General features: G+C 47.3%; 1 protein-coding gene across 24 annotated transcripts in view; it reads left to right on the top strand.

Annotated features, from left to right (window-relative positions):
* The window catches only part of ANK3 (ankyrin 3), a 1,924,186-nt gene that overhangs the window by 125,954 nt on the left and 1,773,400 nt on the right, over window positions 1-24,832 (top strand). For all 24 annotated transcript variants that reach the window (XM_078642672.1, XM_078642674.1, XM_078642664.1 and 21 more), the window contains exon 2: window positions 11,390-11,458. In XM_078642672.1, coding sequence (XP_078498798.1) covers window positions 11,390-11,458 — 69 coding nt within the window. The remainder of the gene's footprint in view (window positions 1-11,389; window positions 11,459-24,832) is intronic.

Here is a 24,832-nt window from a genome sequence, read left to right as displayed (position 1 = left end):
GGGTGTCATCCAGAATCTTCCTATATGCATGCACTAAGTCCCTAACTTGGGTCAGGATAGGTTTAGTAAGAATCATACTTTCAAAACAGGTTACTGTGGTAGAATATGAAGTCTTTGTGCATTCTTCCTAATACCCCACATGCGGCCCAAGTATTTTGCGAGTGAGAAGGCAAACAATGGTCTATCATCAGATTTAAGAATACGCAGAGCCGCACTGTGCTCACTAGTTCCCAGCTGCTTACATATGGCATAAGCCACCTGCCTCTTGGGCACGCGTACGCTTGACAAGCGAAGAGGACCTGTGCAATTGATCTATTGGGATCAGGGCAACTAGGGCAACACTTGAAGTGCGTTTGGTTGCTAGACCAAGAGCTTGCGAAGGAGTTCAAGGGGAGTGTGTCAAATCTGAACTGGATATATAGTTTCTTTCAGTTGGTGACTGGATTGGATCAAGGTAGCCTTCCAGGGATCTAGTCATTTTAAAAGCAACAAAGTCTGCTGTTAGCCTGCCCATCCTGATGTTACTGATTTCTTTCTGAGCTCCTCAGTCCCAGTATAGGGCTTTCACTTGTTTTTTACTGGGCGGGACTTGGGGTGGGGGTAGCAATGTCCCACTGGCCCAATATTTTCAAGTAAGCGGCTGGTGTTTTTTATCCAGCCTATCTTGTTAAATACATCCAGGGAGCTAGTTTCCTTGTGCAACGGCATAGGAGCACAATTCAGGAGTCATTGTTATTCTCCGCCAAAAGAGCAATGGGTGTAGTTTTGCACAATCAGCAATGGATTTGCAGCCCGTGTCGAGTTCAAGGGGATGAAGCGGTGTGCTTGGAGGGAGACACACTAAGCTCCTTAAGAACTTGTTCTCCGATGTGGGTAAATCATCCAATCTTTCGAAGCCCAACAATCCGGCCCTATTTGGGGCACAGCTCACCACCTTGGAATTATAAATCTCAAGGGCAGATGCAACAGGTTTAATATGTGAGCAACAGTATTTTTTCTTTAAGGCCCCAACTATTTGTAGTGTTTACTTTAGATTTTCTTTAGGTGTGGCTTCCAGGGCATGTCTTCAGATAGCTTGATACCCAGGTATTCGAAACTACCCACCCTCTCCAGCTGGACAACGCCTAGTGTTGGCCGCCCTTTGTATGATTTATGAGGATTTAGCATCCTATACTGTCTTTGTTGTAATAATCTCTAGGCCTCTCATTACGCAGAAAGCTTTGAATTGATTTAAGAGCGTCTGAAGGCTCCCAGGTGGTTTTGATACTAAAAGGGTGTCATCTGCAAATAGAAGCAATTTTCTCCTGCCTTACCATTGGTGAATCTGATGGAATCTAAAACACACACTTGGCGAACCCCCTATTGAATTTAATGGCGTCAGTGAGTTGGCCTTGATCGTTCCATCGCACTTTGGCATAATTGTCCTAGTGAAGTCAGATGATTAGTGACAGAATTTCCATTGGCATCCCAATGTCTTTTAGTACTTGCCTAAGGCTATTTCGAGGGACAAGATCGAATGCTGTCTTCAGGTCAATGAGGCTCCCCTTGCCGATGGTCCCTACCTTCCAGTATAGAAGGAGGAACTGGAAGACCTGATCTATTGTTCCTGTCTTCTGCTGAAACCTTGCTTGATAGGGGGACAATATGTTATCAGATGTCCATTCCTGGAGCCTTGCCGGAAGAGTGCGACAAAATACCTTCTGCATGCATTCAATCAGGCTTATGAGCCTATAGTTGCTCGGGAGGTTCCTCTCTCCTTTTCCAAACATGGGAATTACTTCCTTTCCCACCCATGAATCAGGGATTGGGGATCCCCCTGCAATGGCGTTAGAAAGTGGCAATATATATTTGGACCAATTGTCTTTCTTGTGTCAGAATAGATCACCTGGAATTCTGTCTGGGCCTGGAGGTTTTGGAGGAATAATTGACTCTATTGAGGTCAAGAATTCGTTCTTGGATAGTTTCCATCCCTTGACAGCATGAGCCATCTGCGTAATGGCGGTCCTGGGACAGCTACCTCAATTGATTTAACTATGCAGAAAACTAATAAAACGTTGTTAAAAAAAAAAGAATTCGTTCTTGGTAAAGATGTCCGCAGTTTTAACTAGGGATCGGTCAAGGGGTGATACCTGCACAGCAGAATGGTTAGATCTGGTGTATAGGGCATCGAAATGTTCCTGCCAGGCACTGACTGAGATGTTGTTAGATGGCGGTGTTTGGCAGTCCAGGTCTCCCCTAACAACTAGGGTCCAATTTTTTTTGGAGTCTTTAAGGAAGCATGCTTCCACGATTTTTCTCCATTTGGCCTTGTCCCACTCTCTTAGCTCTATTTACAGCTGATTTGTATGCCTTTGTTAGTATTCGCACAGCTTTAACTGCCATAGCAAGTCTGCACCTTAAGAGTCTGCGCACACATGAGTACCAACATTGCTGCTTTGCGCTCTCCAGTCTTCTCTTTGGGCGGTGCGAGTGTACAACAAAGTATAGAGCCCAACTGTTCATAATACTGGGCGTTCAAATCACTAATCGACCGCCTCTCTCCCTCCCAGGTCCTCTAGCTGGGCTTCAGGCTCTCCCAAGTATTAGGTCCTGCTTGATGATCTTGAATCTCCTTTTGTCCCTACAGATCCTGTGCCACTTGAGGCGACGCTTGTTGTCAGTCGGATGCAGCTCTTTGGTTATAAGGTTGTCCTTGCAGGCACTAGGTGGGTTACCCCAGAGAGGTACCAGGCTCAAGCATAGAGGGTTTTAGTCGCCATCTTTGCTTTTACCCACAGGCATTTCTATTAGAAATGACCGCAGGCTTAGGTCCAATAAAATATAGTAAATGAGGCTCACTCCGATTGGACCAATAAAAGCGTTTTCTCCTCCTTTGTCCGATTTCGACTTCCTATTGGTGGCTCTCAGCCTATGCACTAAGGCCAGAGCATTTAATTGTATAGCTGATTGAGACCACTTCTTATTAGGGGGTAAATCGAGAGGAGGGACGAACCAGAGTTCATCTTCCTCTTTGACTTCGCAGATGTCTTCCCTGTCTAGGGGATCGAAATTCACATTAAAATCGCCCACCACGATCAGTGGATTTAAAATCCCCCTATTGTCAAGGAGCTTTTCAAGAGATTGTAGGGTCCCTCATATCCCTCCCCCTTCTAGTGTCTCTTGCATAGACAATATAGATGTCAAGAGTGAAGCCCTTTTGTTGGACTGCTAGGATACCTGGGCTGTTTGTAGGCAGCTCTACGATTCCACAACAGAGCGCGATGCTAACCCATATCAGTAATCTGGCTGATCGGTGCCCCTATTTGGAAGCAATTGTCGGTCACTGGAATGTTACATAGCCTGGCATGTATGTTCGTGTTAAACTCCAGGTTTCTTGGAAGATGCAAATATCGAATGATTTGATAAAATCTACCCAATGGAGAGGCACATTTTCCTTCTGACCCCAGCCACATTTCAGGAAACCAACTTAAAATAAGGTGGCTTACTAATGGTGGAAAAGTAGGGGGAGGATATTCTGCCTGCGTGTCTCTCTGGAAGGGTATTGGGTTGGGAAGAGTAGTGGCTAATGTTGTAAAGTGGACCTCTACTCCTGATTGCAGCCCTTTGGTTGGATCGCCTTGCCTTTTGCCATCATTAGTGGTTTCCAGTGCTAATAGCCCACTTAACAGTGGAGGTCCTAAATTTAAAGAGTGCTTGAGAGCATAGTTCTCTTTGTCTTCAGGAACATTTCTGGGATGTAGTCAGTCAATTTCCACTAGGGAGGATAGATGGCCTGGCCGGGTGGAAAGAGGATTAGGAATGAGCAGGTGTGGGTTATCGGTCATCTGGTATTTGAATTAGAGCCTAGATGTTGCAGGGGTATAGGATCTAGGGCCAGATGTAGGTAGGCCTTTACCGGTCGGTAACGGCCGAAAATCGGTATTTTCGGCCGTTACCGACCGGTATTTAGCATTCGGGATGTAGGAGACCGAAAATCATCCGAATCGGTAAATTTACCGAATCGGTAAAGTTACCGAATCGGTAAAATACCGAATCGGAAATATTACCGAATCGGTAAATTTACCGAATCGCAAAGGTTTGCGAATCGGTAATATTTACTGATTCGGTAAATTTACCGTATCAGTAAATTACCGAATCGTAAATAAGAAGTGGTAAAAATGGATATTGAGATGTAGGGAAGCTCTGAAATACCGATTTTGGTTGAAATTCGGTATTTAAGAGTCGGTATTTACCATGGATTGGAATCAGGTGGTAAACAGGTGCAACCTATAAAAATGGACCCAAAATGCAATTCTTCTTGCACAATGGCGGCATTTTATGTGATTGCAAGACGGCTAAGGCTACAGGAGGAAGGGGAGAGGGAATGGCAGAGAGAGGAGCAGGTCTACAGACCAAGGATAACCCTGTTCATGCTCACAGAGGCAGAGATACTCCAGAGGTACAGGTTGGCCCCAGACACCATCACTGACCTCATCAGGGACCTCCACCCACTGTTGGAGCACACTACCCCAAGGGCACACGCTATTCCTCCCCATGTGCAGGTGCTGTGCAGCCTACACCTGCTTGCCTCTGGGAGCTACCAGAGTGTGGTTGCTGTGGTAGGTGGGGTGACCCAGAGCAGCCTGTCGAGGTTTTTCCACAAATTCCTTGATGCAATGTTACAGAGGATGGAGCATTACATATCAGTTCCTGCAACCCATGCTGAACTGGTCCAAACAAAATCAGACTTCTACCAGATGGCACGTTTCCCCAATATCATTGGCTGCATTGATGGCACGCACATTCCCATTTGTCCCCCTGCTGCCACAGAATATATCTACAGGAATAGGAAGTGCACCCACACCATCAATGTGTAGGTGATCTGCAATGCAAAGTTCGCCATTACTGACCTTGTGGCAAAATTCCCTGGGAGTACCCATGACTCCTATATATTTCAAAACAGTGGCATCTATGCACGGCTGACTGCAGGTGAATTTGGTGAAGGATACCTCCTAGGTAATACACAGTGTGCGACCCCTATAACACCTATTGCAGTAAGCAGTACATGTATGCATGTGATTAAATCATACCCATTTTCTTTTAGGAGACAGTGCATATGCCCTCCGCTCCTTCATACTCACCCCCTACCTCAACCCCTCAACACCCAGCCAAAGGAGATATAACCAGGCACACAAGAGCACACGCAATGTTGTTGAGAGAACATTTGGCATCTGGAAAAGCAGGTTCAGATGCTTGCACAAGAGCGGAGGTGCAAGGCAGTATACCCCCATCACCTGCTGTAAGATCATTGCTGCCTGTGCCATGTTGCACAATCTTGCTATGAAGAGGGGGACTGAGGTGGAGTTGTCAGACTATGAGGATCATGACGACGACATTGCTGTGCCTGAAACACAACCTGCTGGAGTGTCAGCACCAAGTGATGGCAGATACAGACGTGAGGAAATAACACGCAACTATTTCTGAGTAAGTGATGACACTGAAACCTATATTGAAAGCGCAAGCTTTTGTTTAATTTAGTATATTTCCAGGTATGTTAAAGAACAAAAGTGCAACAGTAAGCATTTCACAGCAATGCTCACAGTGAGCAAACACACACACACAGGTTTTGAATCCACCCACCATAGTTGTATATTGTCACTAGGCAGGTTTAAATGGCACAAATGTGCAACTTTAACTTTTTGATCTATGATTATAATGTCCAATGGCAGTAGGCCATATTATCAACTGTTTATTTACGGACACGCTTTGCACTAGCAGGTGTTTGTGGCTCAACCTGTTCACTGGGCGTTTGGCCTGTAGCCTCACCCTGTCGCCTGCTGCTCCTCCTTGTCTCTACGACATGGGGGCTTGCCGTGCTGCTCCTACTGGTGCTACCTTCAGTGTCCGGCACGTCAATGGCAGCAGTTTGTGCACTTTGGGCATTGAGTAGGGCCTCCAGCGCACCGGTCATTCCAGCTATGCCCCTTGTGAGCTGATTGCTGTTATGAGTCAGGACTTCCTGACTATTCATGCTACGTCTGCATAGCAGGGATGTGGCTGTTGCCAGGCGGTGTATAGATTTCTCTGTTCTCTCTGCACGCTGCTTCTCCCTGCGCCTTGAAGTAATTTCAGAGTCCAGTTTTGTGCACAGTTGCTGCATGGATTGTGACATGTCCTGTATGCCTGTTGCCATGTTTTTGTTCACTTCCACCAGCTCCCTGATGCCCTTGCCAATTTCCTGCATGTTGATGTTGAGGTTTCGCATTTGTCTTTGACAGGCCATGATGCCCTTGCCCTGCATCCTCTGAATCCTGACCATGGATCCCTCCAGGCCTTTGAAGACACTGGGCCCCTCCCCACATGCACCTACACTCCTTCCTTGTACTGTGTGCCGTCTAGTGGTACTTGGTACAGGCTCTGTGCTGGGCTGCAGTGTGACAGAGATGGCAGCTTCAGCCAACTTGTGTGACTCTTCACCCACCATTTCACCAGCAGCTGTCTCCATTTCCAGCAGTGGGGAAACAACATGCCTCCTGCGAGGGTGTGCAGCAGGTGTTTCTACCTCCAAGGATTCTGCCATTTCGGGTGATGAAAGCAATAGTGGGGACTGTGTTGGTATTGGGGAGGCCTGCGTTTCTTCACTGACGTCAGGTTCTTGGGAAGGTGCCTGCCCACTCGGAACACCTGTGTCCTGTGATGCACTGGGACCTGGCTCATGACTGTCATCCCTCTCGGGTGCCGTGCCTTCTGCCTCCTGAGACTGCCTTCTGGATGTGTGACCTGTGGACATATGAGCACATATCAGCTAGGTGCAAATGTCTCACAGCCACTACAATTAAACATATGTAATTGCACTTAGTACATGCTGCCTGCCCTTCATTATGTCTGCATTCATTTGAATAACTTGGTGGTTACAGTGCTGTGTGACATGCTCTTTCATTAACTGACTACGTGTACCATGATGCATTGCTACAGTTTGGCACAGACACCCTGGGACTGGGGTAACTTAGCTGCAAGGGGTTGAGGGATGGAGGAGGGTGTGAGGGGGATTGCTGTGCATGCATCTTACCTTTTTTAGTTGCAGCTTTCGCCGAGCTGTCCACTTCTCCCAGTCCATGGACACTTTCAGGCTCCAGGGTTGTGGCTACCATCTCCTCCAGGTCGGTGAGGGGGGTGCAGTGTTCTTTCCACCACCTGTTTGGGAGGCCTGTTTGTGGTGGTCAGCCAATTTCTTTTTTGTGAGGCTCCTTAGGTCATAGAACCTCTTTTTTAAATATTCAGTGACTCTGGTGGTCACTCCCACTGCATTTACTTTCTCCAGGATTTCCAGCCAAATCTTCCTTTTTGCTGATTCTGGCACAGTAAGGGATTGCTTACCAAAAAGTCTGTGGTGAACCTTAACCACCTCCTCAACAAGGACCTGTAGCTCCATGCTGCTGAATTTGAGCTTTCTTTTCCTTTCAGCCTGCTCTGTGCTCTTGCTGCTTACCATGTTTTAATTTGAAAAGAGCACAAACTCTGTCTGCTGCTGCTCCCAGTCTCTCTGCTCCAACTGACTCTCCAGAACCTTCTAATTACTTGCAGCTGCCTGTGTAGCCACTTCCTGGTAGGAAGGGGGTGGGTGGTTGCACCTGATTGGCTGTTGTGTTAAGTTTCACTTTTGCTTGCTGCCTGATTCGGTATTTACCGAATCGGTATTTACCGATTCGGTATTTCCAATGCATTCCTATGGGCCAAAAGGCCCATAGGAATGCATTGGGAATACCGATTCGGTAAATACCGATTCGGTAATTTCCGATTGTCCGATACCGAATTTTACCGAATCTGTAAAAAATACCGATTTTTTTTTTTCCCCTACATCTCATTAACCGATTTTTGAATACCGATTCGGTAAAATAAGGTATTTAAGAATCGGTAAAATCAGATTACCTACATCTGGCCCCTAGCGTCTAAAGCTATTAAATTGGGAGCTATCCTCCCTTCCACCAGGGTTAGTTCAATTGAGTCTGTGGGGCTATTGGGTAGGGCACGTCTTCTAGTTCTCAATGTGGCGTCCCTAATCACAGACCTACATCCTCTTACACGTCAAATCCAATTAATTGTTTTATTTTTTAGGAATTCCTCATCCTCTCCTCTCACCAGGTTGCTGTATTTGGGCACATTAATCATAAATATGGTGTGTGAGGACAAGATTTGTGATTTTGGCCTAGGCATTAGACGCTGACTTCCGAGGTGGTTGGCTGGCTGCTCCCTGTCCAAGGCTTCTCCAGGGAGAACAGGGAGATCAGGGTAACTTGTGAGATACAGTGGTGAGGCTGGATTGGGCATTGGGGCCCAATGTAACTCTGCTTCAGTCGGACTGCAAGCATCTGCTCTGCTACCCGCTCTATGTGAAGTAGTATGGGGGCCTTTAGAGGGTTAGGGCTTTTGATTTCCCAGAGAGATCCTAGACCCAATGGCTGGTGGTATTACTGAATCGCTAGTCCCCCCTCATCTCTCTCTAGCAGCTGGTTCACCTGCCCAGTGAACACTTCTATTTCAGACTTAAGAGCTTCAAATTCCAAGCATAAATCAAACTAATTTTGAGGGCCTCTGTGTCTGGGGAGGTGGGCTCAAAAAACAATGGATTGGCTCCCCCTACCCTCTTGCTCCTCTGGATCATCTGGGGGGCATTGGGCTGGGGGTGACCGGGGCTAGCTGCTCTGGGATCTGGTTGTGTGTGTTCACTTTCCTGAACATAAGCGGCATTTGCTGTCGGTCTCCCACAGGCTATTGGGACCATTGGATTAAAATCAGGGATAGGGGTTGGTGAATCTAAATGTTCTTCACATTCGACCAGCAAATTGTCGATACGGTCAAGTACTCAGTTCCCCAGTGTGCCTCTGGGTTTTCTTTGCTGTTTTGGTTACCTTGTGGGCCACCCATGTCCCCCCTCCACTGCTTTCCTTTTCCTCATGCCTCCCATGGTGTTTGGTAGACCGAATACAGCGTAAAAGGGGAAAAAAAAAGAAAATCCTTCTCCAAATTAGGGGCTCCATTATCTTTCCAACAGTTCAGCGCATAATGCCCTGGTGCACACAGTACCTTAGTGAGTGAGATTAGTCCTTAGGGTGTGGCCCAGCACAGCCTCTTCTGGGCTATGACGCGCGCATGGACCCACCCTTGGCATGGGCTTCGCCCCGGCGCAGCCAATGTGGCTCCTGCACTGTGGGGGAAGAGGCTGCACTAAGAGCGCGGTGGCCACGCAACTCTGTGACGCCGGCGGCAACCAACAAGCAGCAAGTGCACCCTAGGACTGGAAGTCCCATCATGTTGTTACGAGAGGGAGAAAGGCAAGTTTGTTGGCCCCCACAGTTGCAAGATATCCCGCAGACTGTCCCGCGACCCGGGGATAGGCTTCTCCAACAGGACAGTGGCCACGCCTCTCCCATGATGCCAGCGGCAACCAACAAGCAGCAGGTGCACCCTTGGACTAGAGGTCCCACCAGGTGTCACGAGGGGGAGAAAGGCAAGGTTGTTGGCCCCCACAGAGGCAAGATGTCCCACAGAGCATCCCATGCCATGAGGGGAGAAGGCTGCACAAAGAGCGGGGTAGCTGTGATGCTAGTGGCAACCAACCAGTAGCAGGTTCACCCTGGGACTAGAGGTCCTACCATGTTGTTACCAGGGGGAGAAAGGCAAGTTTGTTGGCCCCCACAGTGGCAAGATATCCAGCAGAGCGTTCCCTGACGCAGGGAGAGGCTGCTCAAGCAGCAGGTGCATCCTGGGACTAGAGGGCCCACAAGGGTGTTACGAGGGGGAGAAAGGCAAGGTTGTTGGCCCCCACAGCAGCAAGAAGTCCTGCAGAGCGTCCTCTCTTCAAGGTCTTTAATATATCTGGTTTCTCCCCGCTCCGGTTTGCACCACAGTGGCCAGGGGGTAATCCTACCAAGTTACTGCCACCTGGTTTAGGTAATTGGTCCTGTCTGAAATGAACCCTTTTATACGTGTCTTGTAACTAAGGTTCCTTAAAGTGTAAACAAAATGTACGTTTTCAAACGTCTTGGTGTTTATACTTAACTGACGCATATAAAAAACCCTAAAGTGCAACACAAACAAAAAAAAACGCTTCACCGTGACTTCTGTCCCCCCTGCCTCCTCCCTATTCTTGTGTATCTTATGTGGAATGTGTGATGTTATTAATGTGAGTGTTGACTTCCTGCCAGTTTGAAGTTTCTGTCTACAGCTGGATACTGAGCTGGTTACATCCGAGCTCCTGGTGGGTTCCATTACTTGTACTTATTCCGCAATGAAGTGTCTATCCCGGTACCTACCTGCCTCATGGGGCTTGTTACCAGCATGCATCTTCGCCATGCAAACATTTCCATATACCCTTGTCTCGTTCATTCCTTCAGATCTTACTTTAGAGAAATCAACTTAAAATATCTTGTCTTGATATTAACTTCCAGCTTATATACATGTGTAATTTGTCTGAAATACTTAGTTTTAACCGGAGCGCTACTTGATAGAAATAAGTTCAAGAAATATTTTAGTTTGTTGCTCAAAACTAGGGTAAACTAGATCTTTTATTGACTAATACAGGTAAAAAGGCATGTTTTTACACATTTTAAGCCAGCATTTTTCTCCAAGCAGCTTCTTAAATGCAAAATAATCATTGCTCTAAGATTAGCCCCTTTAAAGGGTGTAGTGTGTTTTAAAGATATAGTGTGTCTAGATCCTATTAAAACTGTATTTTTTGAATGAGCCTCTTTTAAAGTGAGTTACATTTCTATTTTATTAGATTGACTGTACAAATCACCCCTTTTCACGCTACCACAGCCAGTTCACTACTACTACCTTATAATAGTTGTTGTTATTTCTGAGGTGGTACCTTCCCCACCCCCACCCCCACGTTCCCTGTTACTCTCTTCTAGCAAGGTTACAACCTATTTTATACGGCCTATTGTGGCTATCCGCAGAGATGGAAGACTGGCTGTTTACCAAACGTTGTTTATAAAGATAGTTGACTCTTTAAACTTGATTGACGAAGTTATGAAACCAAATTGCAAATCAGTATATACTTGGGTATTTTTCTCGTATGTATGTCCCTTCTTGTCTTGCAAAAATGTTTCTAATATTTTGTGTTGTGGCAGCTAGCATATATGTTTCATTAGTTAGTCGTTTTGCATCAGTTCTCTTCCTTCTATAGCCCTTGCTAATATCTAAAACTGTGCATTTTAATGCTAATGAACAATTTTTGCTTTTTATTTTTTTTAAATAGTGAGCAAGTTTCTATATTCAAAAGGTGACGTTCAGTGTTTTTTGGACAGCTTTGGGAGCCTATTCTATATTACTTTTGTTCTTCAGAACATTTGAGTCTAAGTAATTCCCATCACCTTATCTTCTGTCTTTTTTCAATTTTGTCTTGCAGCCCGAGATGGACCCAAGCTCACCAGTCGGCAGGAGGAGTTTTCAAAGATCTTCTTCAGGGGATGTGAAGGTGAATAATAATATGCCATACAGTATCAGTGATGCACTGTGCTTCCGTTCACAATGTTGTGCAGTATAACATAGTATTGGAGGCCGAAAATGTGCCCAGCTAAATCTAGAAGGACTTGATGCTATAAGACTCTGGTAAATCTCATATTCATCTATAGGATCTTGTGGAACAAAGAAGGGAGGCGATTACAACCATAGTCATAATAGGGGCAGAAGCAAGCTTTTTGTCTGTTTCCAATTGCTCGGAGGCTTGTTTGTCTAAGAGGATAGTTTGTACTAAATGGAAAAAGAAGAACTTTGTATCACGTCGAGGGGGAGCACATCCCAAAGTGTGGGCATGAATAGAGAAAAAGATTAGCAGCCACTTCTGCTTTAATTCGACTGATTTGACTATGACACAGTTAAAGGTGTCAAAGGGACTGATAATTTAGCACATGTCTGTTGAGCCAGGATTGAAGAGAAGCATTGGAACCACCCACGAATTGACCAATGTACTAAGTAAATAGCCTTATAGAATAGTCGGGAATGTAATGGGAGCCAGAGGATTTGTTTAAGTGAGGTTTGACAGAACTTGGGGGCAAATACTGTCATCCTGGATCTCTGTGCAAGAATTGAGGGCGGCGGAGAAGAGATTTATCAATTCCTAAACAATGACCATAACAGGAATCAGGTTTGGCTCCACTCACGGCAGCTACTGCAGGATATCTCATTTTTCAAAACTCCCCTACTTGAAAGGAGCATACAAGAATGCCAACTGATACACAAGTTTCCATCTGAAGGTTAAAATATATTTTTACACCTGGGATTTTTAACAACGTTAGGTGGAAAAGCAACAGATCACTTCTCAATAGGCTAAAGGAAAGGATTCCAAAGGTCTGCGCTGCTATGGGTCACCAGATTTTCAGTCTACACTGTATTACATCTTAGTAATTGTTTACTCAAGCAGTCCTTGATTTCCAACATCCACAAACTAAATCCAGAATAACTGAAATTACATTCACTCTGCCGAAATAGCAGCTGAATGTCACCAGCGTTGGTTCAAAATTGCACGCCATAGGAGCAGATGAGGCCTGCCAGCTGTCACAAAGACATTAAGTTAGTATCTGGAGAGTGCAGAGCCTTCTGACCACACACACACTCGTACTCACACACTCTCACACACTCTTTCACTCTCTCTTTCTCTCTTGTTAAAAACGAATAGAATTCGCTCCAGGCAACCTTCCCGGGCTGATCTTCAATCGGTGAAGAAGGAGGCCATAGCTGACATTGTCAAATGCTGCTGATGGGTATTATAAAATCCAAGCATAGAGAGTGATGTCATAAACCACCAGCGTAAGACCATTATCATCAGCATCCACCATAGCCTCAGTACTACGACAGGGATGGAAACCTGCCTGGCCCTCAACTAGAATGTTGTTGTACATCAAGAAAATATTAATTTAAACTGAAAAGTGGTGTTGTAGAATATTTACTAATACTGCTCACTACCTCTTTGTGCCCTATAATTATGTTGTGATCTCATTGTCTCCTGCATTATTTCCCCATTTCATGGTGAATACATTGACGGAAGACCTCACTCAGGTGCTGGATGTAGTTCTAGTAAGGAACATGGAAAACTGTGATCTGTTAAAGCAGATTGACCGGGTTAGTGCCAGGCATTTCCCATAATCTCCCCATTCGTGCAAAAAAAGAAAAACATATGATATTTGCCAAACAGTCCTATCACATAAAGAACGCAGTTGCGCCCATGCTGTGAAAACACATTTGAAAGCAGATAATTTCTGTTGTCTCAATAAACATCCATTTATAAGGAGAAATTGATTTCTTTGAAGTGTGTGAGACATGGGAAAACATAGCAATGAATGACAAGAGGTTTAAAAAAGACGACAGACTAAAAGTAGTACCTCACTCAAAGTGCAATCACCTGAAGGGCAGCCATCAAACTGAAGCAATCAGCACTTGGTCCATGCTCCAGTTAAAAGAAGATGAAGTAAAGCCAGCATGGAAGGGCCAATTAGACAAGAGCAAATAAGAGTGACATTGAAGGCAATGAATGTTAAACAATGGTCAGGCTTCAAGCCTCTTGTTGAATACAATATCTCTTGTAAACAAGGGCGCATGCATTGCACGCTGTTGAAGGCGAGACCTAAAAACTGGATTACTGAAACAGGTGAAAATATTATAATAAACTGCACAACAGAGGTCACAAAGCAGGTCTCGGTGTCCCCTGTGAAATACTCTGCCTTCTGTAAACTTCATTTTTTAGGTCTCGCCTGTCAATGCGCATGCGCATTGAGCAGAGCGAGACTATAGGGCTTTAAACAAAGTTTACCTAACTGCGGCGATTTGGTGCTGTGCCCGTGGCTTTTAGGTCAATGCGCTTGCGCATTGACCTAAAATGCGTGTGCACATCACCAAATCGCCGTCTGTTCCCTCAGCCGCACTCCTCCCACACCTTTGAAGTGAAGCTTAGCTTCACTTCAAAGGCCCCGGCTGCTTCACACCCTCATGCCGCTCTCCCCGCTCCGCCCCCTCCCCTGCCCGCCGTGTGCATTTCTCCTCCCCACAGCAATGCCCTCCGTCTTGTTTCCTTTCTTGTTTTTCTTTCAGGTGAGATATCTTTTCCATCATTTGCGATAATACAGTTCTCATATGCATTTTTTAATTATTAGCAGCATATACACAGGCGCCGCTTCGGCGCTTTTGCTCTCAACCCTACTATCCTGTCAGCCGCATCTCTATAAGTTACTCGAAGCATGGCCTGACATGTGCACAGCTTATTCCGGCACCACCATCCTGCCAGACGCTTCTGCTTTGTTCGCCCACCGCATGGCCCTATTTGTGCACATTTTACTTTCGTGCATACCCTTACCCGCAGCCTCTCCTTCCCCACTTCTGCCTTTTCGGGTCTCGCGCTCACCGCAGACCCCTTCACATGGCTCACACCCACCTTTTTTTCAGGTTACCATGCCATTCCCCACCTATCCCCCAGTCATTTCCGGGTAGGACGCGTGCACCCAGTGGACTCTCGGCCTTGGCCCACTTATTCTGCCAGCCGCTTCTGCTTTGGTCGCCCACCGCTTGGCCCCATTTGTGCACATTCACTTTCGTGCACACCCTTACCCGCAGCCTCTCCTTCCCGACTTCTGCCTTTTCGGGTCTCACACTCACCGCAGACCCCTTCACATGGCTCACACCCACATTTTTTTCAGGTTACCATGCCAGGTTACCTCACTCACCCTCAACCCCTCACCCTCACTCACCCTCAACCCCTCACCCTCACTCACCCTCACTCACCCTCAACCCCTCACCCTCAACCCCTCATCCTCACTCACCCTCACCCTCACTCACCCTCACCCTCACTCACCCTCAACCCCTCACCCTCACTCACACTCAACCCCTCACCCTCACTCACCCTCACCCTCACTCACCCTCAACCCCTCACCCTCACCCTCACTCACCCTCAACCCCTCACCCTCACCCTCACTCACCCTCAACCCCTCACCCTCACCCTCACTCACCCTCACCCCTCACCCTCAACCCCTCACCCTCAACCCCTCACCCTCACCCTCACTCACCCTCACCCTCACTCACCCTCAACCCCTCACCCTCAACCCCTCACCCTCACTCACCCTCACTCACCCCTCAACCCCTCACCCTCACTCACCCTCAACCCCTCACCCTCACTCACCCTCACTCACCCTCACTCACCCTCACCCTCACTCACCCCTCACTCACCCTCACCCTCACTCACCCTCACTCACCCTAACTCACCCTCACCCTCACTCACCCTCACCCTCACTCACCCTCACTCACCCTCACCCTCACTCACCCTCACCCTCACTCACCCTCACCCACCCTCACTCACCCTCCCTCACCCTCACTCACCCTCACCCTCTCTCACCCTCACTAACCTCACCCTCACTCACCCTCACCCTCACTCACCCTCAAACCCTCACCTCACTCACCCTCAACCCCTCACTCACCCTCAACCCCTCACCCTCACCCTCACTCACCCTCAACCACTCACCCTCAACCCTCACTCACCCTCACCCTCACCCTCACTCTCACTCACCCTCACTCTCACTCACCCTCACCCTCATCACCCTCACCCTCACTCACCCTCACCCTCACTCACCCTCACCCTCACTCACCCTCAACCCCTCACCCTCACTCACCCTCACTCACCCTCACTCACCCTCACTCACCCTCACTCACCCTCACTCACCCTCACTCACCCTCAACCCCTCACCCACCCTCAACCCCTCACCCTCACTCACCCTCAACCCCTCACCCTCACTCACCCTCACTCACCCTCACTCACCCACCTCACCCACCCTCACCCACCCTCACCCTCACTCACCCTCACTCACCCTCACTCACCCTCACTCACCCTCACTCACCCTCACTCACCCACCCTCACCCACCCTCACCCTCACCCACCCTCACTCACCCTCACTCACCCTCACTCACCCTCACTCCCCTCACTCACCCTCACTCACCCTCACTCACCCCTCACTCACCCTCACTCACCCTCAACCCCTCACCCACCCTCACCCTCACTCACCCTCAACCCCTCACCCTCACTCACCCTCACTCACCCTCAAACCCTCACTCACCCTCACCCTCACTCACCCTCAACCCCTCACCCTCAACTCACCCTCACCCTCACAAACCCTCAACCCCTCACCCTCACTCACCCTCACCCTCACTTCACCCTCAACCCTCACCCTCACTCACCCTCACTCACCCTCACTCACCCTCACTCACCCTCACTCACCCTCACTCACCCTCACTCACCCTCACTCACCCTCACCCTCATTCACCCTCACCCTCATTCACCCTCACCCTCACTCATCCTCTCACCCTCACCCACCCTCACCCCCTCACCCTCACTCACCCTCAACCCCTCACCCTCACCCTCACTCACCCTCACTCACCCTCAACCCCTCACCCTCACCCTCACCCTCACTCACCCTCACTCACCCTCAACCCCTCACCCACCCTCACCCTCACTCACCCTCAACCCCTCACCCACCCTCACTCACCCTCAACCCCTCACCCTCACTCACCCTCAACCCCTCACCCTCACTCACCCTCAACCCCTCACCCTCACTCACCCTCAACCCCTCACCCTCACTCACCCTCACTCACCCTCACTCACCCACCCTCACCCTCACTCACCCACCCTCACCCACCCTCACCCTCCCTCACCCTCACTCACCCTCACCCTCACTCACTCACCCTCACTCACCCTCACCCTCACTCACCCTCACCCTCACTCACCCTCACCCTCACTCACCCTCAACCCCTCACCCTCACTCACCCTCACTCACCCTCAACCCCTCACCCTCACTCACCCTCAACCCTCACCCTCACTCACCCTCAACCCCTCACCCTCAACCCTCACTCACCCTCACTCACCCTCACTCACCCTCACTCACCCTCACTCACCCTCACTCTCACTCACCCTCAACCCCTCACCCTCAACCCCTCACCCTCACTCACCCTCACCCTCACTCACCCTCACCCTCACTCCACCTCAACCCCTCACCCTCACTCACCCTCACCCTCACTCACCCTCAACCCTCACCCTCACCCTCACTCACCCTCAACCCCTCACCCTCACCCTCCCTCACCCTCAACCCCTCACCCTCACCCTCACTCACCCTCACCCTCAACCCCTCACCCTCACCCTCACTCACCCTCACCCTCAACCCCTCACCCTCACTCACCCTCAACCCCTCACCCTCACTCACCCTCAACCCCTCACCCTCACCCTCACTCACCCTCACCCTCACTCACCCTCAACCTCACTCACCCTCAACCCCTCACCCTCACTCACCCTCACTCACCCTCACTCACCCTCACCCTCACTCACCCTCACCCCTCACTCACCCTCACTCACCCTCACCCTCACTCACCCTCACCCACCCTCACCCTCACTCACCCTCACCCTCACTCACCCTCACCCACCCTCACTCACCCTCACCCTCACTCACCCTCACCCTCACTCACCCTCACCCCCAACCCCTCACCCTCACTCACCCTCAACCCCTCACCCTCAACCCCTCACCCCTCAACCCCTCACCCTCAACCCCTCACCCTCACCCTCACTCACCCTCACCCTCACTCACCCTCAACCCCTCACCCTCAACCCCTCACCCTCACTCACCCTCACCCTCACTCACCCTCAACCCCTCACCCTCACTCACCCTCACTCACTCACCCTCACTCACCCTCACTCACCCTCACTCACCCTCACTCACCCTCACTCACCCTCACTCACCCTCACTCACCCTCACCCTCACTCACCCTCACCCTCACTCACCCTCACTCACCCTCACCCTCACTCACCCTCACTCACCCTCACCCTCACTCACCCACCCTCACCCTCACTCACCCTCACTCACCCACCCTCACCCTCACTCACCCTCACTCACCCTCACTCACCCTCACCCTCACCCTCACTCACCCTCACTCACCCTCACCCTCACTCACCCTCACTCACCCTCACCCTCACTCACCCTCACCCTCACTCACCCTCATCTGCCAGGTACCCCTCACTCACCCCTCACCCTCACTCACCCTCACCTCACCCTCACCTCACCTCACCCTCACTCCCCCACCCTCACTCACCCTCAACCCCTCACTCACCCTCACTCACCCTCACCCTCACTCACCCTCACTCACCCTCACCCTCACTCACCCTCAACCCCTCACCCTCACTCACCCTCAACCCCTCACCCTCACCCTCACTCACCCTCAACCACTCACCCTCAACCCCTCACTCACCCCTCACTCACCCTCACTCACCCCTCACCCTCACCCTCACTCACCCTCACTCACCCTCACTCACCCTCACCCTCCCTCACCCTCCCTCACCTCACTCACCCTCACCCTCACTCACCCTCACCCACCCTCACCCTCACCCTCACCCTCACCCTCACCCTCACCCTCACCCTCACTCACCCTCACCCCTCACCCACCCTCAACCCCTCACCCTCGCTCACCCTCAACCCCTCACCCTCACCCTCACTCACCCTCAACCACTCACCCTCAACCCCTCACTCACCCTCACTCTCACTCACCCTCACTCACCCTCAACCCCTCACCCTCACTCACCCTCACTCACCCTCACCCTCACTCACCCTCAACCCCTCACCCTCACTCACCCTCACCCTCACTCACCCTCAACCCCTCACCCTCACTCACCCTCAACCCCTCACCCTCACCTCACCCTCACTCACCCTCAACCCCTCACTCACCCTCACCCTCACTCACCCTCAACCCCTCACCCTCACTCACCCTCACCCCCTCACCCTCACCCTCACTCACCCTCAACCCCTCACCCTCACTCACCCTCACCCTCACTCACCCTCACCCTCACTCACCCTCAACCCCTCACCCTCACTCACCCTCAACCCCTCACCCTCACTCACCCTCACAACACATATTGTGTTACAATAGGTGTCACATTTGCGAAAGATAAAACTATTGGCATTGTAAATAACAAAGCTATTAATTTCGCTATTTTCAAAACAAGCACATAAATAAAAAATGTGTCCTTTACAATACCAATAGCTCAAACTTTCCTAATGCGAGACCTATTGCATTGCTGTGCTTCTCTCCCCTGCTGCACTCTCCTGCTCTCTAGAGATGTGGCCTAACGACCAGAGCTGCCATCTAAGTGACGTAAATACAAAACATGTTGCATTCCAAATGCTATAGGTGTCACATTCGCGAAAGTTATAACTATTGGCATTGTAAATGACAAAGCCATCAATTTAGCAATTTTAAAAACCAACAAATAAATAAAATATGTCATTTAAAAGACCAATAACTCCAACTTTTCTAATGCGAGACCTATTGCATTTCCAATGCTTGTTTAAATGTGAGACTTTTAGTAGGTGTTTTTGTTTTCCGGCAGTAACCATTTTTCTTGTCGATGCACAATCTAACAATATGTTACTAAGCTCTAAATGTTGCCGGTGTAGGTGGCTAACAGTAAGAGACGAGGGTCTCTATTTTGCTACACGTGTACATGGACCCCAAGACCTAGAAGAATAATGTTCTCCCTAACTCCCGGTTCGAAAGGAGAAGCCAGCCAAAACTAGGCTTTAGTGGTCACCTCGTTCCCCAGTGACTCTGCACTTGCTGCCCCAGTGATAGCTTCGCCCTTGTGTTTGCAGAATAATATCAAAGCAATTATTTTACGATTTTATCCACTTGCTAAATAATTATTTGAAGCCACGCTAGAAAGAGCTCTGAATGTTGTGGCACAATATTTTATTCTTCGACTTGTTTGCTTCTACCTACATGGGTGGCAAGCTGCAATAGGTTCCAGGACCACCCAGAGCTCAACGGTACAAGGACTCCCCATGGTTCTGAAAGCTAGAACCTTAGCAGACCATCACATAACCGTCACGCCAACCAGTCAGACCATGATAATGACAACCGGGTCTTAGACTGGAATTAAAAACATGCCAGCTCTGTCCCGCGCCAGACTAGAGCGGCGTGCGTGATGCAACTGCTTTCTGACACCATCCACAATTAAATGTTTAAGTTTTGATTTGTTTAACATCTGTTGTTTATAACCAAGAAAGTACACCATGGGCACGAGAATTAACCCCCAGTTACTTTCAGTCAAGTTGAGAACCACAAAAAACACCTTTTTGTAAAGCTTAAAGTCACATTGAAAGTAGTGTCACTAAACTGTGGCTGATGGGGCTTTGCCGTGTTGGAAGAAAAGGAAGCTCACTTTGGAAAACAATCACAAAAAATAAAAATCCACAGAGCCTTCTGGCCTCCAAAACAAAGGGATTGAGTGCCTCAAACCCCAACACTGTAAAAGACACACCATACGCAGGCATCTGCCAAGAAATACACCATAACGATTAGATTAAAAAAAGTTTATGTTGTGGTAGGATGGAGAAGCTTGCTTTATTGTCAAACACTGAAGACGCATATTCCTTAAGCAGTCCTAAATGGCGAATCAGAAACCTAACTTCTAAGAAAGACAACCACTGCCAAGAAGTGCTGAAGCTAAGACGAAAAATGTAGTTCTCTGATGTCAGCAGTGGAAGGATACAATTAATACATTAATAAACTTGTAAAGTAGCTGTGCTTCAAGGCAAGAAAAAAGAGCAATAAGGGGACAGACATCAAATCAGGCGCATGAACAGCAGCGGCTGCGCCGTTAACACGGATGAGCGTCGCGCCACAAGAAAAATACAATGATAACAATGTTATTATCGTTTTATTTTTCACTATTGTCATGTGCTTTGAAGGTGCCGGTGGGGCGGAGCTTTGCCAACCGTAGGCCAGGTGGGGGGAGTGAAGCGCAAACTCTAAAGTGTGTATGCCTGTTTGACTGGCCGTTTTGCGCCAGCCAAACAGCCATGCACACTTTGCATGTTCCTCACCAGGCTGTGACACAGGCTGGGGAGGAACATGCCCAGCATCCCATTCCCCATCTGAGAGCCGAACCACGGTGCTCAGACCAAGCACAACGCTGAATTGCAGAGTTGTGATTGGCATAGGGGAGGGAGCCTGGGTGCTTCCTGTTACTACTTGCGTTGTGTCCTGGATGTGAAAGAAGAGGATGCAGGACAACCAGCCGCCTGGAAGGTTAGTGTTTTTTTCTTTTTTCCCCCTTTACTCTTTTTTTTTTTTTAACATCCTCTGTCCCCCGTCCCACCACCACTTCTCCCCCGTAGCTGCCGTTACTGCGCATGAAACTGAGATAAGAAGGCTATTCAGTTATGAGCATGTAGTTAACCAAAGCCTACTCTCTGTATTGTATTATACATAATAGGTCTTTTACAAACTGTTGGCGAGATCTAAAAAACAAAAACCACAAAAGAATGAGTTAACTTGAATATGGAAGGAGAAGAAAGTCCTATCTGTGGAAGCATAATTGCTTGACCATCAATATGGTTGTGTCCAACAAGGAGTCATGCTGTCAAACCTCACGATTACTGTGCAGGCCTAGTTATTGACTTTACTTTTAAAAGTGCTTTAAAAACCACATGGATGTTTCTGTACTGTAATTTTTATATAATTTTTCTTTTTATTCCTTGCTTTTTTCTATAGAACTAGAACTTAGTGAAAGCCAAAGACACCCCCCGCCATCAACCTAAAAAATAGCATAGCATTGGATCAGCATTGGTTATATTGTTGTGTTGGGGTGCTTGATGCTGCCATCATTGCAACTTGGTTTAAGCTCTCGCTCAGGGCTCGAGTCGGAGTACCACGCGGGTGGACGGCGTCCCCCCACTTATTTTACCGGCTGGAGCAAATGGAGCCACACACTCTTTGGCCGCTCGGGGCGAGATCGGAGCTCATTCAGGACGCTGCTCACGTGCTGGCTTCTCTGATGCAATCGCATCTAAGGGGTGAGCGAGGGGAGGCAATGAGTCTGATTGTGCAAGCCACCTGTCGTGACGTCACGTCCTGTCATGACGTCAGCGTCCCCCCACTTCTTTTTTTAGGACTTGTGCCCTGCTCTCGCTATATGATGCTTAAAATGGAGCCCAGGTTCAAAGGTCGCTCCAAACTAGAACTACAACACTTGGACTTCTATATATGTTCACTGCCGACTCCCCCCACCCTCCTTGCAACCTTGCTCATCCTAACAGAACTCAATACTCTCTGTGCGCCTTCTTTGCTTTTTTAAAGTACTCGGTACTGAAAAAAGCTACAGTTGAAAACTGAGTTATGGTTATGCCTCAAACGTGTAAAACCAGTGAAATTTGTAATTTACATTTACCGATGCATTCAACACACACCGTAATTTGCACTGCCCACCATGCTGTTTTCTTCATAGCTGTTAAATATATTTCAGTGCAATTTCAAAATTGGTGTTATGAGCACTGCCTGTGCGGCAATTTATGGCCTGTTTAAAAGTGTTGATAACCATAAATGGCAAATTTAAGTGGTTTTAGGCATTTGAGCCAGAACCATAAATGCTGTTTCTAACTGTGCTTTTTTCAGTGGATTTCATTGTTTTTTTAATGTTGTACTTAATTTCCAACCCGCGATGTGCATGGCCTTTTTATGTGCATAGTAGAAACTTAAACAGAAGGCCTGAGATTTGGACAGACCCTGCACCCAACCAATCCCCGGTATCCAACCCCAGAGGCACACGGCCTTTGACCATGTGCAGTTGGAATTGGGCGCATGGTTTGGCCTGTAGGTGAGTTCTTCCAATGAACCTCTGTTCCCCAGCCCTCTTTTTGGCCGGTGGGCACAGAATCTGGTCTGTGCCCAACCCAGGGTCTTTTAAAACAAGAGTTTCGTGCAGGGCTGATGCACCAAATCTGCCCCGGTTGCCCACTCAACCCCAGCTGAACACATCTTCGAATCCCCAAAGCAGGATCTTTTCTTTTTGTGATGGGAAAATGGCCCTGTATATATTTTTTTAAATAGGAAAACATTTTCACATATTGATTTTCTTTTTTTTTTTTAATACGAAATCTGTTTTCCCTTTTCAATATTTCTTTTATTGTGATCTCGAGATTTTCTGCACACAATTGAGACTATTTTTCACACTTTTAACTCATTATTTTTTAGATTCAAAGAACATTTTACCAGCACTTCTCCAGTCCCACCAAGCCCAGTCAGGGCTCACTTATGAGTTTCGAGATGGCCGGAAAAAAATGATGTGCACTTCTCCAGCCAGTCACATTTGTGAAAATATTTAAAATGTGATTGTCAGGAGCCGCAATTTAAAACTGCAGAGAAATACATTAATAGTAACATTTCATTGGAAAACCTTTTGTAAAGCGTATATCTAAAAAATTATTGAATGGATATTTGAGTACATTTCTACTTTCATTTGAGGTTTAGCATAATTCATTCAGCGGTTTGGGGTGTAGGAATGAGCAAATTTCTTATGGGGGTTAATATATAAAAATGCTCTTTTTCCACTCCTTTTAAAATTTTTGCCCAATGGGCATTTTTTTATGTAACTTGGTGGCTTGCCAAACCATAGCTAACTGAGTTGATGAAGTTTGAAATTACACACATTCTCTCCACATGTAAAAAATGTTATACGCAAATCAAAAAAATACCTTTTCACTGGAAACACACTGAAACAAAACTAAATAGTGTTTAATGCTACTTTATCCTTACAACCGTATTTAACGTGTGTTTATAGCGCCCAGCATAAGTTTGTCCTGACCCGCTTTAGATTGGATATTTTTCACCGTTTAGTGACATTTCTAACCCAGAATGACTGGTCCAAATGTTTATTTAAATGTCTGCATTACAGTATATCTACTCAGAGCACTATACCGTCTCTGGTTTTTTTGTCTTTTTTTCAAGGAGTCAATATATTGTACCAATTTTGCGAAATTTGAGCTTCAAACAATGCCACCCTGCCTGTTTTGTACCTGCAAATGTTACCATCCCCAGCTATCTGTTACTCTGTGGCAATTTATTTGTGTACATTTTTACAGTACAGGGAAACATTGATTTTATAGTATGACTTTATGATCTTGTTAATTGTTTCTCATTTTGCTTTTTTTGCCATTGGATGTATGTTTTAGCTGGATGCTTTGTATAAGATCTGGATATTGATTTTATATGTATTTTATTGAACTTTTATGATGTATGGATGACATATAGAATGAGACCCTGAAATAACCAATATCACAATGATATTTGCACTACACAGTTTAAGCATTTCTATATCAGTTAGCCCTATTAGATACCATATTTTGCAAATCGTTGGACTTTCCAGATGGCAAAGCTGGCCGTTTTAAACCTATTTTAAGGTTTTATTTTTCTTGAGGTTTTTGTTGCTTGGTCTTAGTCCTAATAGGAAGGCTCATTTAATTTTAAGTGAGTAACCGAGATCTTATGCTAATTGTTTACATATTGTATTGATTTCATTTTAAATCTAAAGATCTTATCCTATTTTTATTTGGACTGTGTTTTTTATGGTTCAGATTAATCGAAATAAAGTTATTGAGTTGACTACTACTGTGTTGCGTACATATATATTACATATTTGTCTGCTTTTATTTGCAAAACCAATGGTTTAAAAATAGACATATTACACACAACATTACAATATGGGAAATAATTCACAGTTCCCTGTGAAATACGGATTTTATCATCATGATGACAGACTTCAAACTATTCTGGAGAGTTTTAGCATTGTTTGGGCTAATAGGGTTATGCAACTGAATTAAACAGCAAGGTTTTCTTAATTCTGTGACATAAAAATGCAGATTATGCTGCACATTCTCCAACAGTATTATTTTCATCTATATTAATTAGAAACAATTTGTATTATGAAATCTTAAAATTTTGAAGGAATGTTTTGTCAGTGAAGTAAATCAATAATTATGTGGTAAATGTCACTGCT

This window comes from Lissotriton helveticus, chromosome 5_1 (assembly GCF_964261635.1).
Source record: "Lissotriton helveticus chromosome 5_1, aLisHel1.1, whole genome shotgun sequence".
NCBI classification, from domain to species: domain Eukaryota; kingdom Metazoa; phylum Chordata; class Amphibia; order Caudata; family Salamandridae; genus Lissotriton; species Lissotriton helveticus.
This window is presented reverse-complemented; position numbering and strand designations above follow the sequence as displayed.